Source organism: Saccoglossus kowalevskii, chromosome 13 (genome assembly GCF_978046115.1).
Source record: "Saccoglossus kowalevskii chromosome 13, keSacKowa6.1, whole genome shotgun sequence".
Classification (NCBI taxonomy): Eukaryota; Metazoa; Hemichordata; class Enteropneusta; family Harrimaniidae; genus Saccoglossus; species Saccoglossus kowalevskii.
The window spans coordinates 26558072-26570517 of record NC_140653.1 but is presented as its reverse complement, the minus strand read 5'-3'; the positions used below and the strand labels follow the sequence as shown (position 1 = coordinate 26570517).

Genomic DNA, 12446 nt, shown 5'->3' with positions numbered 1-12446 from the left:
CCATTTTGTTTTAAAGAATTCAGTTCTGGATCCGTATCCGAGACATGTCTGGATTGATCAAGTTCAAACTTCACACACACAAGGTACATCATGTCACAAATATGTATGTGCATTTGTTTCATGATCTCATTAACGATAGCCAAATGGGGGCCGCTTTAAGGCCGAAAATGCATTGAAATCGCACATTTTCACCATTCCGGACCCGTATCTCAGTTATGCATGGATGGATTTTGTTCAAATTTGGTACATACATTAAACATAATAGGACCTTGATGCACGTCTTTTTTTTTTTTCGGATCAAATTCGAAATGGCCGACTGGCGGCCATTTTGTTAAAGAATTCAGTTCTGGATCCGTATCCAAGACATGTCTGGATTGATCAAGTTCAAACTTCACACACACATGGTACATCATGTCACAAATAGATATGTGCATTTGTTTCATGATCTGCTTAACAATAGCGGAATGATGGCCATTTTAAGGCCGAAAATGCATCAAAATCACATATTTTCACAATTCCAGAACCGGATCTCAGTCATGCATGGATGGATTTTGTTCAGATTTAGCACAATGTGTTGTACATATGCAGGTGCATTTCGGTCATGATCTGCTTTGAATGTATATGTCACTCAAATATGAACGGAACGGGGACGTGTCATTGACAATGACTTGTTTTGTGATGATATCTTCAATTCTCTAATTTTGGTGAATATTTTTGTAATTTTTGGTAAAAAGTGATATTTTCGACTTCTTGTTAAAAACCAATAGTTCAATTGCTTTGATATTACATATTTAGATACTACATGTGGACCTTTCTCAGATTTGTTCATTTTGTGATGATATCTTCAGTTCTCTAATTTTGGTGAATATTTTTGTCATTTTTGGTAAAAAGTGATATTTTCGACTTCTTGGTGAAAACTGTAAGTCTGATTGCTTTGATACTATTCATATTGTTCATTTTCTAATCATGTCTTCAGTTCTTTAATTGAAATGTGCATTGCTAACAGCGGAGCTGTCTCAGCCGATAGGCTGCTTGTTTTCAAATTGGGTTTGCCTTTGTGATGTTACAGGAGTATAATGCCTGGAATTCAGTTCAAGTACTGTAAAATCTGTATTAAAAGCCGCAGCTTCTATTAAAATGGTGCAATACAACAGAGGGGATGCAGCTTCTATTAGAGCATCTACACATATGAGAAATGATGAATTTTAGGGTCTCAATTGTTCAAAAAAAATGGGTGCGCCTTCTATTAGGGATGCGGCTTCTAATACAGATTTTACGGTAATATATCTATATATTGGATGCGATTGTCTCTTCTCCATGGACATTATCTTCAACTATTTCTTGTTACAGATTGGTCCAAAGGGAAAAAGAGGAAGAAAGCCAAAGGAACCTAAAGATACCAAACCTGTCAATGCTTCAAAACCTCCCAAAGGTAGAAAAAACAAGAAAGCAGAAAAAGAGAATAAAACTGATGAAATTAAAGAAGAAAATGAAAACTCCTTGGAGGCGGGTGAAATAGTAGAAACGCACAAAGAACCAGAAACTAAGAAAAAGAAAAAGAAGGGTAAAGATTCCAAAAAGTCTAAAGATAAAGCAAGCAAGAAAGAATCTAAAAATGAAAAGTCAAAGGTACAATCAATTTAGTTTACTGTAAAATCTGTATTAGAAGCTGTGGTTTCTATTAAAATAGTACAATGCAGTAAAGGAGATGTGGTTTCTATTAGAGCATCTACACGTATGGGAAATGGTGCAATTTTGGCTTTCAATTGCTCAAAAAGAATTGGTACGGCTTCTATTAGGGAAAGTGGCTTCTAATACAGATTTTACCGTACTAAAATTGTTTTTAATAATTACCAATAGTTTTGCTATCTCAAGATAAATAATATAACTTGTAGAAAAGACCAACAATTGTAAAGAAAAAAACCTCCAATCTTTCCCAATTTGGGAGTGTCACTGAGTTGAACTGGAAGGAAGGGTTGTTTCATTAAATTTTTAATTTTGGATTTTTCTTAATTTTTTTATGCATTGTGTGTGGGAATTATATTTTTTAGCTCCGCTGTTGACTTTGTCAAGCGGAGCTTATCATATGAGTGATTGTCATCTGTGTCAATGTTTTACTTTTTCGACTTCTTTTTGAAAATTACAAGCCTGAATGCTTTAATACTTGGTGTATATGTACCTTGGGTAGACCTCTCTTAGGTTTGTTCATTTTGTGATGATATCTTCAATTCTCTAATTTTGGTGAATATTTTTGGTAAAAAGTGATATTTTCGACTTCTTGTTAAAAACTGTAAGTCCGATTGCTTTGATATTACATATATAGGTACTACATGTGGACCTCTCTCAGATTTGTTCATTTTGTGATGATATCTTCAATTCTCTAATTTTGGTGAATATTTTTGTAATTTTTGGTAAAAAGTGATATTTTCGACTTCTTGTTAAAAACCAAAAAATCAATTGCTTTGATATTACATATATAGGTACTACATGTGGACCTCTCTCAGATTTGTTCATTTCGTGATGATATCTTCAATTCTCTAATTTTGGTGAATATTTTTGTCATTTTTGGTAGAAAGTGATATTTTCGACTTTTTGTTAAAAACTGTAAGTCCGATTGCTTTGATACTATACATATTGTTCATTTTCTAATGATGTCTTCAGTTCTTTAACTGAAATGTGCATTGCTAACAGTGGAGCTATCTCAGCCTGCTTGTCTTTTAGTTGTCATTTCTCTGATGGCTATCTTCTCATTTAAAAAGTTTGTTACAAACTATGCCACATGTTATTGCAGTTAAAAGAGGAAAGTAAATCTGCCAAGAAGGTTGTTGATAGCACAATACCATTACATATCACTGCTAACACTAACCCCGTACCTGTTGATGCCGTTGATGTGATGGGTGATCTTGATGAAAACGTCTTTGCAATGGTAAGTAGCACATGCTGTAACAAGTGTTTATCTACTTTCATATGTTACCCAAATTAAAAGTTTTCAATTATTGATGTCTATTATGTTTTATATTTAGTTTTGTCCACTTGGTTCAATTTTACCTACAATCAGATCAGCAGCCCATTGCTTGATTGTGTCTGTCAAGTCATTTAATATTCAAAACTGATCTCAGTTGTATATCTGTTGCGGTATGGCTGTAATGCCAAATGTAATGAAAAATTCATATTCATTCAGCTGTCATATTCATAATTTCACCTCCTTCCTTCAAAGCATTGAATCTGTTCATCTGCTACTCTGACATTTAGCCTACAAACTACATTACCAGCCTTTGGTGAATGATTTGATAGATTTCAAGTACCAGGGTATATGATGCATTGTAACTTGTACATGTACTGTACTTGCTCTATTAGGTTGCTTGCATATGCCAAAAACTGGATCATTAAAATATATCATTTACATAACCACATACAGTACGTGGAATATCAATAGATGATTGGTGATGTATTACTGTAAAAAAACCTTTGTGTTGCTATCAGATTCCACAATTTGATATTTCAGGGGTTTTTGTGAGAACTAAACTTTGTGACTGACGATATAACATTTGTTTTGCCATGAATACAGTGCAAAGAGAAGATGAGGCCTGTGAAGAAAGCTTTGAAACAGCTGGACAACCCTCCAGCTGAAGTATCTGAAAAAGAACAACTAAACCATACCAGACAGTGCCTGTTGAAGATAGGAGACAGAATCATGGACTGTATAGATGACTTCAAGGATAATCCTACAAAGATGAGGGAGTGGAAAAGGTATTCTTATTTATCTATCACATAGTGTTCTTCATTCATATTTGTTCTTGCGTTAGAATAATGATCTGAAAGAAAGGGGAAGGAATCTGCATTGTTGTATTACTTTGTGTATACTGGGGTACCATAGATTAACTGGTAGCCTTCAGTACAAATTGGTGAAGGCTTTCAGCAGGTAATGTTTAGGAAAAGTTTGCCAAGCCAAAAAGTCTTCCATCCACATCCTGATATCTTTAACCTGGAACTGGAAAAATGCGTCTTCAATGATTTTTAACTTAGATATACCATCTGTAAAATTCTAATTTCCAAGTTAAATTAATATTGTTTATTTTGCAGTTACCTGTGGACGTTCGTCTCAAAGTTCACGGAGTTTGATGCTAGGAAGCTTTACAGGCTTTATAAACATGCAGTGAAGAAAAGGGAGGAAGAACGGGGAGAGGCAAGACAATTTACTACATTCCAATCTGTTATTTCAAACTTAGTTCAGTTGTATTTTTGGTCTGCATTCAATAGGAGAATATATCAACAAAATATACAAACCTCAAAATAACCCATAGGTGATGTTCGCGCCTGGGTGACCTTTTGGTGTCACAAAAAACAAATACTGGTAAAAATATTTGGTAGTAGAAATAATTGTTTTTTCATGAATGGACACAAGTCAACATCTGCAGGTTTAACAAGAATTTCCCTAACTACTGTCTCGCCAATTTAGTGACCACCTTCCCATGAAATTTACATGTAAAACCATGGAAGATTATTACATTCATACACTATTCATACAATATGTACATTGACATTTTCAATAAAATCCAAACAAGCAGATATTTATTCATTGGCCATCTTTGAATTTGTTGACAAATTATCCCTTGAACTGAGGAATTCATATTTTAATTCACAAATTTTTAAACCTCCATGTAAAGACCAACTGTCTATTGTTTTGAGTAACTTGGGTGGTCACTATACGCAAGTTTGACTGTATACTTGATTTGAAAATAGTTTGATAGACTGATAAAATCGGTTTGATATCCAAGACACCCAAGTATATACAAGAGATACAATTGTATCATGACAAATGTCATCACTTTCAGGAACATACAAGCCACTCACAGTCCAGTATATCAAGTAAAAAGAGGTTTAGTGATGGGCATGATTCAAAGATAAGGAAAGACCGGTCATCAACAGGATTGCATGGAAATAAACGACCATTCAGTAATCTTGATTTACATAGCGATGACAGCAGAGGAAGGTATGTACTCATTGTTTTAACCTTGCCCGTACCATCAAAGATGGAAAGGAAAGGTATATTAAGGGAAAAATTTTGTCCGGCGTTGTTGTCGTTGTCGTCGTTAATAATTGTTATTGTGTGCATATTAACTTTACTAATTCTATTCCAAACTTTATCAAACTTGGTCACCTTATTCATCAGTATAAAGTCTTCTCTGAGTTTGAACAACAGATGTCCTGTATGAAAATATCATGCAAAAATTGAGAAAATCTGATAAAATATTTTAACTGTTTCTACTTGACTGATCACTGGTGATACACATCAAATGTCACTGATCTCAGTGGAAATATGCATTGTTGTATGTGTTCAATGAAGCAAATGATTTATCTTGTAATAATATCCTTGGTAATGTATCTCAGAATCCCATACTGGGTTTCAAAACCAACTCATGGAGAGATTGCACAGTCTGATACACATTTGCAAACCTACCAATAAAATCTTTACAGAAAACAAGATGTCAGAAAATCAATATAAGCACTCCTATGAACTGGGTGCCTAACTTTGATCAAGATCTGAAGCTAATAGAAAATCTGTTTAGTTCAAAGTTATCAAATCAAAAACAATACATAAAAAATACATTAAAAGCAAAACATTTCATCCACATTTTAAAAAGAAAATTATTCTAAAATATATGTATTCTGTATTTGAAAAACAGTTCATTTGACAAATGAAAACTCACAGAAATATGTTTCAGCTATTAGAATGATAGAGTTTTTATAATACTAGTTTAAAAACGCGCTTCAAAGATTGCAGTGTTTGAAGATGTAGATTTTCAGGAGGCAACAGTACTGTTGACTTCTCCCTCCACTGGACACCAACTATTTAAGTTGATTTGTATACAAAGCAGAGCTTGCAACATGATAGCTATTCATAAAGGGTGTTTTTTTTTACTTTTCATATAATACAGTAGTCACACAATGAGGCAGTTCATATTTGTCTCAGTGAATCATTAATTTTTGACAGACACCTGTGCAATGCATGTTTTATGAATCTATTCACGTCTAAATGCAGCACTTTTTTTTTTGCAATGAGGCATTTGTTTTTATACTAAAATATCTGAATTACTTTGAATAAAGCTGGAAATTATGTCCCTTAAAATAATTAAACAAATAAGGCACCAATGTTTTTGTAAGATATTTACATCTTTTAAGGACATTCGGTGGACTGATTCCCCACTGTTGGTTCAACCCCAAAACTTGTTTGTATTCAAAATTAATTATGACAATGCATATTTATATTGAAACAAATTATGATAAAGGGAATTATATTATATAACAAAGGGCAAGGTCATCAGAGTTCAACTATGTTTTAGTAACTGTTCAGACGAGTCGGTCAGTCCACCTTCCATGCCATATTGCTGACATTGTAATATTACTCAGCACTGAAAAAAAAAAAATAATTTTGTATTCTGTGAAAAGCTGTATCTGCAATCATTCAAAACGTATTTGTACTCAATGACTGTTCAAAGTTCCCTGTGGTAAACTAAGTCACCATCGCCATTATTTGAAGTGTTTGATTCAGACTTTCTTTTTGAAGCGTTTTTCATTAATATTTGGGCAGTTATCTTGTTAAGTTATTACTACAAGCTGAAATTTTTTTTTTGTAATATTAAGGTTATGACAAAGTATACATTTGGGAGTATGAGGTTGCACTAACTGATTTTATGGCTTAGGGGCTTAGGTCTGGTCAATATGATCACCATACAGCCATTCCTGGTATTTTCTTGATAAACCTCGTATGGCAGCTACAAATCTAGCTGCTAGTAATAGTATATGTTACAGATGAAATTACAGCATTTTTAAAAACTGAATTCACATTGCAAAATTGACTGAGATAAGGTCTGATAAGTTGCTACTGAAATAAACAATATATATATACACATTAATGTGTACAGAAGTGGATTGGCCAAGAGGGATTGCATGTATGGAATGCATGTATCACTCTGTATCACTCTGTATCACATGGTAACTCCTTTGTTGTAACTGTAATCGTCATGGTTTAGATAGTGCAAAGTTCTCCCCAGGGCATTATAGAGTAGGGGTTTCCAACTGTTTAATTTTTGATAAACATTAGAGCAAATTGAGCATAACAATAAATACAATACATGGTATGAACATATTTTATTGTTATGCAAATTATTCAGTAAAGTGTGTTATTTTTCTGGGGAGAAGTCTGCAGTGTATCAACATAAAAGTGTGAACTGTCGTAAATGCAATGTGGACCCTGTTTTTGAAATTATTGTAATATCAAGTGTAATTCTGTTTTATTTTATTTTGTAATTTTTTTGATTAACAGCATTACAAATGGTCCAAGAGTTAGTACTAGCACAGCTGCAACCACTGGAAGTGGTTCTCCATACGGGCATTTCAACCAGTCCCGAAATACCCAATCCTGGTCACATGATACCTATACTACAACGAATCGAGACTTTTTCAGGGAAAGGTATTTATGCTTTCTTTTTTAGGAGAGGGTGATCAGCTAAAAATAACAAATGTAATGGTTGCAATACAGTACTTTTTTTTAGCTCCGCTGTCGACTTTGTCGAGCGGAGCTTATCATATGAGTGATTGTCTGTCGTCGTCCGTGTCAATGTTTTACTTTTTCGACTTCTTCTTGAAAACTACAAGCCTGAATGCTTTGATACTTGGTGTATATGTACCTTGGGTAGACCTCTCTTAGGTTTGTTCATTTCATGTTGATATCTTCAATTCTCTAATTTTGGTGAATATTTTTATCATTTTTGGTAAAAAGTGATATTTTCGACTTCTTGTTAAAAACCGCAAGTGCAATTACTTTGATATTACATATATAGGTACTACATGTGGACCTCTCTCAGATTTGTTCATTTCGTGATGATATCTTCAATTCTCTAATTTTGGTGAATATTTTTGTCATTTTTGGTAAAAAGTGATATTTTCGACTTCTTGTTAAAAACCGCAAGTCTGATTGCTTTGATATTACTTATATAGATACTACATGTAGACCTTTCTCAGATTTGTTCATTTTGTGATGATATCTTCAGTTCTCTAATTTTGGTGAATATTTTTGCCATTTTTGGTAAAAAGTGATATTTTCGACTTCTTGTTGAAAACTGTAAGTCCGATTGCTTTGATATTACATATATAGGTACTACATGTGGAACTCTCTCAGATTTGTTCATTTTGTGATGATATCTTCAATTCTCTAATTAATTTATTTTGGTGAATATTTTTGGTAAAAAGTGATATTTTCGACTTCTTGTTAAAAACTGTAAGTCCGATTGCTTTGATACTATTCATATTGTTCATTTTCTAATGATGTCTTCAGTTCTTTAATTGAAATGTGCATTGCTAACAGCGGAGCTATCTCAGCCGATAGGCTGCTTGTTTAATGTTAGCATGCAATAACCAGGTTCCTAAATATATATCTACCACAATATTTGAATTATTTCAAGAGGACTATAGTACTAAAGTTGAAAAAAATCTTCCAATCACTTGCTTTTTGTTTTTACAAAGTCCTGTAAAAATATCAGTAAAATCATTGTGACTTCCTAGTCTTAAAAGATCCCTGTGCCAGTCATACTTCTACACAATTGTGAAGTTTTCTCAAACCTAAAGCAGTTCACCGTATAATCAATTTATATTCTGTTTCCATCCATTGCCAACTATCAAAGTTTTGTTCAGAATTGATATAAATGGAAGCCAATTTAATGTTTCCACAATCAAAGTTAGAATACTATTGCTACAATATGTGGTGGTTTTCATGCTGTTTTCTGTTCTATATAAATTTCACACAGTGATTTTGACTTGCCAAATTATTTAAAATGATGACTGACATATTCTTGCAATGTATTTAATCAAAAACACAAGTATTGAAAATGTATAAATATTTGCTAGCGGTTGATAAGAACATGTTCCTTGTCGGAGTTTTGAGTTGAGCTGCTGTGAGGCTATTAATTTGAGTGCTGCTCCATGGAAAGGTGAATTACAATATGTTTAACACAAAAATACATTTAAACAAACACAGGTGCCATTAATTAGTGCTATGGATGTTTCTTAAATTTGCACATACTTTTTTTATACTGACTGTATTTTGTTTATTCCTAGACACCTCAATGATACGACCACTGCATTTAGTCGACATCTACACGATCCGTTGCGACCCTCATCACATGGCGTCAGTAGTAGCTATCACTCGCCAGGTAGTAGCAGAGACAACCACGATAACTATCATTATCAACATAGTTCTTCCTCTTCAGCTTCAAGGTAATCTCAAAGTACCCTGAAATCTGTCGAAACGAAATGCCAGAGGCTAAAATTTTTTTTACAAGCAACTACTACTAGGATTAAGTTTACATACACTGGGATTAGGCTTACAAACCCTGGGATAGTGCCTTAATAACCTCATTTTGGTGCTGGACCCACATATTTCGGATATACTGTTTTCAAGTTGACTGAAAAACCTTTGCGACTAACTGTATTTTTTCTGTTATTCAGATTCAATAATGACCATCCAAGGGATCGACCTTCAGCATCTTCTAGTAGTAGCAGCAGACAGTATTCCCATGGCAACAGAGATGAACATCGTCATCATTATAGTAATGATAAACAAGAACATGTGTCTTACAGTCAGCATCAGTCTGGCAGCCGTGACGACCGCTTCCATCATTCTCATTCAAATAACAAAAGGAGGAAAGCAGATGATTACAGAGATCGTGACCGTGACAGAGATAGGGAGCAAAGGACAGACTCTCGACTCAGTAGTGCCAACAGTAGAAAGTCTGAACATAGACACTGATATGATATATAGCAAAATATAGCAAAATGAAATTGATTCATTTACATAAATGAAATGTTTTCCTCATCGACAGTGCAGCGAAGCGATGTTGCAACAGTAGTACCACCAGTGTGCGTGTGTGGTAACAAGGACATTTGTGGTGGACATTGTTGGATGTAAAAGCTTCAATGCCAAGGAAGTTATTTTCATCCTTAATTCAAAACAAACAAAAACTTACTCTTTCAGCAAAGTGAAAAATGTGTTCAATTTAGAACAAACTGGTTATATTACAAAATGATTTGTCTTCAACATTTAATAAATTTTCTAACAAATTGCTTTGTTGGGTTAATGCAGTACACAATAAGGTCAAGTGAAGCAAGACCAGGGCTTGTGTCTAGTAAAATATGGAATTGTAACAAATTATTAAAAACTATCTTGCAACTCTGACATCACCCCCCCCCCCCAAAAAAAAACAAATACTAGCAAGCTCACTAAATTTAAGATGTTTTTTTCAAATCAATTTGCAAGGTGTCTTTGACTTGTTAGCCCATGTTAATATGCAAATTAGAAATTACATTTTGACACGTGTCTATTTCAAACTGGTATTTAAATTCTATAAGATTAGTTTGTGCAATGAAATTTATTCTATTTTTCAAGAGAAACGGAACCAGTTTTAAAGAGATGTGTACGTACAAAGAGCAAACTTTTTTTATACTTAGCAGATGAAACTTCACTGCCTGCATCTCTATTTTCTTGTTGCAAGTTGGGCATATAGTGTACATACAATGTAGTATATGTACTTTTGCAGGTGTTGACTTTTTCTTCTCTGCATTGGATTCTGCCACAGTAAATGAGCCAAAATAAACTAGCTAGTTTATTCTTCGCATAGTAATGTTGCTCCACATTTTCTGAGCAAATAAAGCCACTTTTGAAATAATATTATTTTTAATATCTTTATAAAAATATATATATATATATAAAATACCCTATTGAGCAATAAACTCATGTGCTCTTTTGGAAATTGAGAAAGTGAGATTCTTTCACATTTATTTGCTTAAATTCAAAAATGGAATTTGTCGCTCCATTCTATGTTAAATTTTTTTAATCTTACTGCAGACCTTCACTCTTAAGAAGTGCATGCCTGTCCATTGTCCGAATCGATGCAGTCTTCATCTTCTGTTGAAGATGTGCCTGGACAAAGCTTAAATCGTGATGTTTGGTTGATGTCTTATTTTAGTACTTTGATTTGTATAAAACCACTATTAGGAATTGGCAGGCCAACAAAAAATGCACTTTCACTGGAACTGTCAATCGCTGCTGTTCTCTGTGATACACATGCTGAAGATCTTTTTTCTTTCAAATTGTAAACTCAATATGCCCTATTTAAATCCAGATAGTGAAATTCAAGCCCAGCCAGAAAATTAAAAATCTGTAATATGGTTTTGCTCCAGGTTCTCCATTGTAAGTTAGTAGGCATACAAACTAACACTAGTTTTCTGCTCTGCTCAGCTCAGCTCAGCTCAGCTCAGCTCAGCTCATATAAATAATTTAATTTGCCATCGCTAAAGAAATGTGTAGATACTATTGTTTAAAATACTGGAGGTGGAAAGTGGAGGTGGTTTTATCTGCTGTGAGATTAATTCAAAGCACTGCTGTGATGCAGCTGTGAATTTCTAGACAATGAGTCTTTGTCCAGTATGGATTGTAATGATATGTAAATACTGCTGTTTAAAACAATGTGTTCAAAAGATAATAAAACTGTTTGCTACTCTTGATTGCTTCTGATTTCATTGTCGTCAAATCCTGGCTCCTTTACAGCACAAAAAAAAGCCCATTGCAGGGAACCAATCATTCTGCTCGTAGAAGCCAACAATGCATGCTAATTAGTCATTTGCTTTCACCATGTTTACTTTGGAATATTCAAAATGTTTCCAATTACAGGTTGTCATTGTATTTAGTGGCAAAAATTCTTTGGTGGGGCGGATCAGAATGGCTGAATTATACATGAAGTGCTTGGCTCCTGGAATACGCATGTTCAATACTTTGGAATGCTGGTTACGAATGGGGCGGGGTGACTCTAGACAGAAGCAGTCTGTGAATACAAGACCCTCAAAATATTTGTCAACCACAAGTACCATGGCTTCTGTGGTTTGATATTTTTTTGGACAGTAGGCAAAAATAGAAGAATTTGCCTTGTTTAATATGTTGGGGGTGGAGCAGCAATCTTATTTGACTAGCAATCTTAGACTGGTCCACAAATCTAGCAAAAGGGTTGAGGGCTAATCTTTTGTCTGGTAAATTTGTAAACTTGGCCAAACGTCTCCAGTGGTGATACTGCATAATGAAGTATACAATTAGTACGAGTCTGCCATTGCATCAACACTTAGGATGTAGGATATTTTCAGAGATTGGGTCTCCACCCCTTCTGTATTGGCCGTGTTTAGTCTAGCTATGGAGATAAAACAAGATTGAAACAAAAAGATTTAGTCATTTGACATGCTAAAGCTTTCCATTTTTATTGGGGTTATGTCTAATAATGAAAGATTGTCTAGCCTCAAAATACTGACTTGTTAACTATGCTGTGCGTCGTGGTTAGTTCATTTTTCGATAACAAACTGCATGGTTCCATTTAGTGGTCAAACATTTGAAATCACGGGGG

The 12446-nt window shown here is 34.2% G+C and overlaps 1 protein-coding gene across 1 annotated transcript in view; it reads left to right on the top strand.

The window, feature by feature from the left end:
• LOC100375547 (ATP-dependent chromatin remodeler CHD1-like) overlaps positions 1-11562 on the top strand; it is a 61453-nt gene extending 49891 nt beyond the window's left edge. The window contains exons 34-41 of the mRNA XM_085507152.1: positions 1351-1629; positions 2792-2926; positions 3569-3750; positions 4084-4186; positions 4836-4993; positions 7328-7474; positions 9118-9276; positions 9508-11562. Of these exons, the coding sequence (XP_085363278.1) occupies positions 1351-1629; positions 2792-2926; positions 3569-3750; positions 4084-4186; positions 4836-4993; positions 7328-7474; positions 9118-9276; positions 9508-9808 (1464 nt within the window). The 3' untranslated portion in view covers positions 9809-11562. The remainder of the gene's footprint in view (positions 1-1350; positions 1630-2791; positions 2927-3568; positions 3751-4083; positions 4187-4835; positions 4994-7327; positions 7475-9117; positions 9277-9507) is intronic.
• The last annotated feature ends 884 nt before the right edge of the window (positions 11563-12446 follow it).